The sequence below is a fragment of the Sesamum indicum genome, linkage group LG11 (genome assembly GCF_000512975.1).
Source record: "Sesamum indicum cultivar Zhongzhi No. 13 linkage group LG11, S_indicum_v1.0, whole genome shotgun sequence".
NCBI classification, from domain to species: domain Eukaryota; kingdom Viridiplantae; phylum Streptophyta; class Magnoliopsida; order Lamiales; family Pedaliaceae; genus Sesamum; species Sesamum indicum.
Genome location: NC_026155.1, coordinates 13,971,334 through 13,978,503, shown reverse-complemented (window position 1 = coordinate 13,978,503; position 7,170 = coordinate 13,971,334). Strand labels below are relative to the sequence as shown.

Here is a 7,170-nt window from a genome sequence, read left to right as displayed (position 1 = left end):
TCTTGATCTTTCTTTCTCTTTTGTAAAGGTTATTTGGTTTTTGGAGGTGTAGTAGTGGAGAATCACATCAACTGGAGGGGTTAGCTGCTAGCACAAAGAGAGAGAGAGAGAGAGAGAGAAGAGAGAGAAAGAAAGAATAATAAAGGAAGAATGAGAATATAGGAGCTAAAATAAAGCAAGCGGCTTTATGCTTGTATATATATAGAGAGAAGAAGAACACACACATACACACACACACAAAAAACCCCCAAGTACTAATTTGTTTTCACTCTGTCTAATTTTGTTTTATTGCTTTTTAGGGTTTCGAGAGGGTGATGTTTCTTAATTACTTAGCCTTTAAGCTTCTTTGTATATATGGTGTGGCATTGCTCCGATATATCATTGCATGGAAAAAGTGGTGAATTTTGTATGTAATCTAGTAATATTTTAGAGACTGGAGAGAATATATGATTGAGAGTGTGGGTTCCCCTTCCCAGCCATTACACTAATGAAATCATAATAATAATAATATAAATACAAGGTTTGACACGAGCATTAAGGCAAACAAACCATAATTATGCCTTAATTCTAGTGTGTGTCTTGCATTGCTTTTTCAACCTATTAATTAAAATTAAAAAGGTGAGTAGTCTTGGGTGGAAATAAACAGTAGTGTGTCCAGAGAAGGAGAAAACTTTTGTGGGCTGGGGTTTCTGTTGTCGTTCCCCACCCCCCATTCTCTTTAACTGCCCCATCTCTTGTTAACTTTATTTGCATGGGACGACTGGGAGGGACTACTTGCACATTATACCACCCACTGCACCTACCCATATACATACATCCACCATATTTCATATATATACTTTAAAGACCAGGCCAGGCCACCACAAATTCTTCTTACTGCATTCTTGTTAGAGAAAGAGAAAACCCTGTCTGTGGATCATCCTCTCAGAACACTACACTTCATTCTGGGATATCTGCACTACTGCGCTTTAACTTCAAGATTTTTACTTTTTGAATGAATCTTCAAGAGTATTACTGCTTTGTTAATTCAACTAGAAATAAATAAACTGGTTTTTTCAATTATATATATAATTTAAAAAAGTTTTCTTAATATTACTCTTGAAATTAATTAGAGGTATTTAATTAATTGGTGCTTTAAATTAGTGATCTCATTTCCTTATTAGGAAATCAAGTCTTATTATGAAATGTTCTAGAAAGAATCAAAATTATCATTTTGAGATAAAGCAAGTGGTATATACGCTAAGTTTTATTGCAAAGTGAATATTTCTGTAAAATATTGAATTTAAACTTTGGAGTAGAGAATCAGATTCATTCTCGGAATTGGAAAAAGATTTATAACAGAAAAGGCCCGCTTTTCGAAACATGACAATGCCGTTTTGTATACCATATTTTCATAAATTTTTCTCCTTCCAAATAATCATATGTAGTTAACTCAAGATCTAAGATTCCAACACGTAAATGCGTATATACCAAAGAATTGAATTATCAAGACAACTTTCTACATTAATTCTTAATTATGAAAACATGAGTACCATGTGTTAAGACATCAGGAAATATTGAAATTTCTAGATACAAAGAGCATGTATCCAAAAAAACACAGTATGTGGTGCTATGATATGTGAGTTAATTGTTAATCTGGTTTTTCTTCAATGATACAATACAAGGCTGCAATCATACTTCCACTTGCCTTTCTTTTTCTCCCTTTAACCCCAACATTATATGAGACAACGCGCACAAGTAGAGGCCCGCACGCAAGTGCTTTGATTAAGGAAGAAATAAATCTAAAAACCTTTGAAAGATGGTTACGGTAGAACAATTTTACGTATTCTGCTAACAAAACATTTCTCGCTAGTACATATCAGTTAATTAGAGTATCAATTGAAGATCATGGTTTGGGGACCAACTGCTAAATGTAACACAGAACACCATATATACTTCGTTTATAGACACAACAAGCAAGTATCTGCTTCTAATTTTCAAAGTTTACATTTTAGAAGTCTATATGATGGATTCAACGAAGATCCCAGCAAAACTATAAGATTTGTCAACTTTAAAATGTCAGCAAGAGTGAGCTGGTTCCTGGGCATTAGGTCAAGAGGAAGTATGGCTTGAGGCACTTCGAAACATTTGTCTATCCTCTGGATGTTGATACCAGCCGCAGATCAGCACTTAAGAATGCAGGCACCATCATGCAAGAGAAACGGAGTACTGCAAACAAAATCAGCTAGTATTGTAACCTGGTGGCTTTGCTACAAGTATCTAGAACTTCTCAACCATAACTTCTAAGAAGCAGCGAATAAAGCATGATAGGAAAGAGTTCCATAGGGAATTTAACTATGTTTCATGCAAAAAGCACAAATTCTTGTGCATATATATTTGGAGCACATACCTCTTGAAGTCAAAGGGGACCAACAGCATATCCACAAAAATCGTAATTTCAACCTTGGCACGGGATGCTGTCTGCATTAAGTTTTGTTAATAAAGATAAGAGAGAGAAGGCAGAGTTTGTAAGAAGGAATTAAACAAAAGGGAAAAAGGAAAGTGAAAAAACACAGGGAGAGGCTGCCCACTCTACAAGATAATGAGAGCACATGCACGTTTCTTAAATATTAGAGACCAAATCACATTATTACGTGCAGGTATTTTGAACTTAGAATAATCATGTGGAATAGCGCAAATGTAGTGGCCAAAAGTAAATATTCCTAACTCCACTCTGGCGTTTGTATTAGTGTCAACTCATGAATCTCGCTAGGGTAGTCGGCAAGTTGCATTTTTCAGCATCACATAGAGTTCATCCACAGAAGATCCTTTACTGAAATAGTGAAGAGTCTAATATATTCTTCCTGGGACAAGGAAATTATCTACTTTGCCCAGTATATGATCTCCAATATACATGATACAGCAAATAATGGTGCCAATTTTTACTACTGATGAGATGCTATCAGGTTTAGCAAAATGCACTTTCAGTTTCAGAGTAGAACCTCAAGTCATGTAGGTCAATTTCAAAACATCTTTCAGACTACTCTCCGAAATTAGAGAAGTGGCAATACCATTCATCCCCAAACTCTTGAGAAATTTGTTATGCTCTCTTCTTCTCTGACATGCCATTTATTTCTGAAACATACTGAAAGAATACAATAAAGATTATCGGAAAGTAGGCAATGAGCAGAAGCAGGTAACGGTAATGCAATAGCATACAAACAAGATATAGTATGTGGATAAGCTTATGAAAATGCAAGCCAATTTCCACAGTTACTGGAATCCAGGAACTAAAGTCTTAGAGAAATGGAATTCAAAATACATCTGAACGAACTTGGACAAAGTTTCCTTATATTGCTATAGCGTGGTCCCAATTGCACTGATTCAGACACACTCCCAATGCTTTCCTCACACAAATCCCAACTCAGAAAACTGCCTTTACTCTCCAAATAGAATGCTTCTGTGTATAATATACATGATGAGCAAACCATTCAACGGCACAATACAAGCGCTACCAAGTGCAGAAACCGATACGCTAGTATCCCAGAATTCACTTCACATGAAAGAGCACCCCCGATCGATTAAAAGTACCGTCCAAATGGCGACAACTTCAAAAAGAAAAAGAATAAATAAATGAACACATACATAACCACCTAAGCAAAGCAATCAAAACTGAAAATAAAAAATTCAACACTCATGAACAGATGTAATTGATTGCAATAAAGTGGACTTAACGGAAAACTAGCAGAATTTCCTTGATCGAATCCAACGAACAAAGTGAAGCTATTACGAAAACAATTAGACAGAGATATATACTACTGTGAGAGCTTACAAAAAGTAAATTTTAAGTGTAAACTGTAAAGGGAAGAAACCAGACAATTGCGGGACGGAAAGAGGATCTGCGGGAGCGAATTCAATTATCAAGAAAGATATTTCCAATATCGTTTCCTTCCCGCTTTGCTAGATGTGTAATTTTGCGCCCTATGTATGTCTTTGACGAAATTGTCTCTTCATTCTTCTGTTTAGTTTGGGTCTTCGGGTTTTCCTTCAAGATGGACCAAAAATTGGGCCTCACCTGGACTCGCTGAGGTTTAAGCACCCAAGTCTTAAACGGAGTCAGACTTTTGGAGTTCATACGGGTCAAAAGCTCACCCGATTCAAAATATAAATGTGGTTCGCTTGTGACATTTGATTCAAGTCATAGACAATTAGTAAAGATGTAAAACAAGTATATTAATTTGTAATGTGAACTAATTTACTTAAAACTACAAATTAAAACATCATAAAAGCTGTCTAAAAAGAACTGTATGCCAAGGACAACCCAATAGTTCAAGATTTTTTACTTAATTGTTTGGGCTCAAGATTTCTTATTGGACTCAAATTTTTCATGAGATTGTGTACTTCAATCTAGGTGTGTTCGTCTAAAAACAAAAAAAGCCACCATAAATGATACTGCTGGATGGGGATTATCTAATTTTCTTTTAAGAAGACAACTTACTTAAGAATGAAACTAATGCATTGTTGATTTATTTACATTGTTTAGAGCGGAAATTGTCAGAATCAAGAAGCTGAACTACAAGTTTCTCCAACCTTTTAGAACTTAAAGATGGTTTAACGGCATCTGCACTCCCATAAACCATACAAGGATCCCTTTTTAGCCCATAGCTTTCCAAACACCATCCCCCAGGTGTAAATTGGCCATTCGATCTTTTTAATAGTACCCTGTCGATTTTATCAAGCACAGAATCATTCTCAGCAATTTTATGAGCAAACGGGGCTCCACTCTGGACCATGTTTTCGAAGTGTTCCAAAGTCAAATTCACAGGCTCTTCCTTTGGAGGTTCGTCCCATTTCATGTAATGCAAATCATGATTTACCGTTGTGTTCTGATAATCTTTATGATTGCACACTACTGTGTGGAAGTATCCTTCAGGAGACGAGAGGAAATTCGTGTAGTACATTAGGAGGGTGCGAGGAAGATTATCCCATCCCCAAATGCAGAACTCCAGAAATGATCTTGAAAGAACCACACAAGCGGACCCTGAGGAAAAGGAAACATTTTGTTAAGATATAACAAGACAGCACAGCATTCACATCAAGCAAGCATGGGAGCGAGGATTTCATATTGCTAGAGACATGTATTGACTCTACATAGATGAATTGGTTTCATGCTGTATGAATTGCAACATATGAAGTGCTATTGATCCATCCCTGTCCAGGACAAGCACATACAACCACATAACTAACAGAAGTTCACCATATCATAAAGTAGAGCATGCAGTGGTATTTTAAGCCTGTCACACAGGACAAATGATGATATTTGAAGTACTATTTTGCCAAGCAACAGATGATCATGAACGTGAATGAGTAAGATTAAAGTTTACCAAATGCAAACAAATTGAATAATTTGTTCTCAGACCCATATGCCAGAGTATGAAGTATGTCGAAACAAACATAAAACATACGAAACAAAAACTTGAACTGGTTTGACATTTTCCCAGTACTTCAATCTATGGATGTTTTGAAAATTCGGAAACATAATGTTTTTGATAATATTAAATAGGTCAAGACTCAAGAGATGAGTGCAATAACGACAGGGCAACTGTAAGCAACACCAATTGTGACTGATAAGCTGACAGATAATTATGCATCTCTGGAATTATATGCTTAAAATATATAGCAAGCTGGATACAGAAAAGCCAAAGTACAAGTCCACTTAGCAACATTAAGAATTGGTAGATCATTATACTTATAAGAGTATACAAAAATATACAAGACTGCATACTGATAATTACTGAAGATATGTAAGCAAAGGGGCGAGGCAGAGATACAAATAGCCTGTTAACCAGAGGACATGACGCATTAACTTCTTCACTTCACTAAAATTTTCAATCCCAAGAATAAGCACCATTAGTTCTTCGCATATTGGAGTTACCTGTGAATAATTTGAAAGAAGCAGGCAATGATCTTCTTTCTTTGGCCCAAAATACGCCAGATTTCTTTGAGTGATATAGTCCAGGATCTATAATAATAGGCCGAGCTCTTTGGTGTCTGCAAACAACACAGGAAATGAATTAGTAAAAAGAAATTAAATAATGAGAATAACAGTAAAGCAACCATCGCTGCAGGTGTTTTAGGGCATAGCCGAGCACTCTCTCTTTCCAACCAAATTCACTAGTATGCTCAATGAAATTCAGATCCCTCGGCAAGTACGAGAAGATGTGCAGGATATCTGAAACAAAGTAAACAAGATTGTTAAAAGTCATGCATTTTTAATATCTCAAGCATTAGCAATGGCCTATAAACATCTGAGCTCTATAACTTAAAAGGTAAAGATAAGCCAATGATACATTTCATCGCTCGCTCCTATATTTATTGCAGCATTTTATGCCAGTATTGGAAAGTAACGAAAAGGTGATGCAAAGCAATGGTCTACGACTACTCATGATTTTTGAAATCCACCTGCCAAGAAGTATTGAAACGCATTCACTCAAACTTCTCATAAACAATAAATCAAACATGTGACAGATACAACCTATCCACATTACACGAAGCACCACATACACAATTTTCAACATAATGTAATGTTTAACTAACCATCCTGCGGCATAAGCGGATAATCCGAAGCTCCAAGATTGACGAACCAGTCCCACCGCTTCGCATGCTTGAGCAGAATCGCAACCGCGTGTAGGGTGGATGCCATCATCGTCGGCCCTTTTGCAGTGACCAAATTACCCTTCCCCATCACCATCACATTTTTAAACCCCCTTATGATCGCATCAGACTTGGCAAACTTGGCGAGCTCAAGCCTTTCAGTTTCGGAGGCCTCCAAATCGAGGTGGAGCAAATAGTAATTCCGCGGATGATACAACGCCTGAAGCAGCCGCAGCAGCCTCCCGCCGTCGCCGCTTGTGCCCGAAATGAAGTACGCAAATCGCGGCAGTTCAGGCAAAGCTATGGAATCCGAGTCAACTGAGTTCGAACTACTGGGAAAAGAAGAATTACTGGGATTGGAGTGGGATAAAATTAAGATGAAAATCAGTAGTGAAGCAGAAATGGACAGGAAAACAATGGGCAACGAGCATTTTCGATTTACATGAGATCTTTTCATTACTGGGCTTTCGTTTTTCCTTGTATGTTAAATTGGGTTTCTGGAGAAATCTTCTGTTCTTGGCGTAGGAGGTGGAGTGA

At 37.0% G+C, this 7,170-nt stretch overlaps 2 protein-coding genes across 3 annotated transcripts in view; both read right to left on the bottom strand.

The window, feature by feature from the left end:
- Window positions 1-824, bottom strand: part of LOC105174708 (dof zinc finger protein DOF5.1) — a 2,375-nt gene extending 1,551 nt beyond the window's left edge. Inside the window, exon 1 of the mRNA XM_011096897.2 lies at window positions 816-824. Within this exon, the coding sequence (XP_011095199.1) occupies window positions 816-824 (9 nt within the window). The remainder of the gene's footprint in view (window positions 1-815) is intronic.
- Window positions 1,803-7,164, bottom strand: LOC105174439 (beta-glucuronosyltransferase GlcAT14C). Of its 2 annotated transcripts, XM_020697938.1 has the most exons (8): window positions 6,577-7,164; window positions 6,136-6,211; window positions 5,915-6,030; window positions 4,570-5,020; window positions 3,314-3,587; window positions 3,051-3,124; window positions 2,390-2,460; window positions 1,803-2,208 (listed from the first exon to the last, which is right to left on the bottom strand). In XM_020697938.1, the coding sequence occupies exons 1-5, from the start codon at window positions 7,088-7,090 to the stop codon at window positions 3,530-3,532; spliced, it is 1,215 nt and encodes a 404-aa protein (XP_020553597.1). In that variant the 5' UTR covers window positions 7,091-7,164; the 3' UTR covers window positions 1,803-2,208; window positions 2,390-2,460; window positions 3,051-3,124; window positions 3,314-3,529. The 2 variants fall into 2 exon arrangements, with proteins under 2 accessions (XP_020553597.1, XP_011094845.1); XM_011096543.2 differs by lacking the exons at window positions 1,803-2,208; window positions 2,390-2,460; window positions 3,051-3,124; window positions 3,314-3,587 and having other exon boundaries at window positions 4,443-5,020.

Bases quoted from the DNA above. Each gene is read 5' to 3' on its own strand.
- LOC105174439 (XM_011096543.2), bottom strand. From the start codon at position 7,090: ATGAAAAGATCTCATGTAAATCGAAAATGCTCGTTGCCCATTGTTTTC. The intron at 6,031-6,135 runs GAGAGTGCTCGG...TGTTGTTTGCAG, and splicing joins AGTGAATTTGGTTGGAAAGA to ACACCAAAGAGCTCGGCCTA. The intron at 5,021-5,914 runs GTAACTCCAATA...CCTTTTCCTCAG, and splicing joins TTCTTTCAAATTATTCACAG to GGTCCGCTTGTGTGGTTCTT.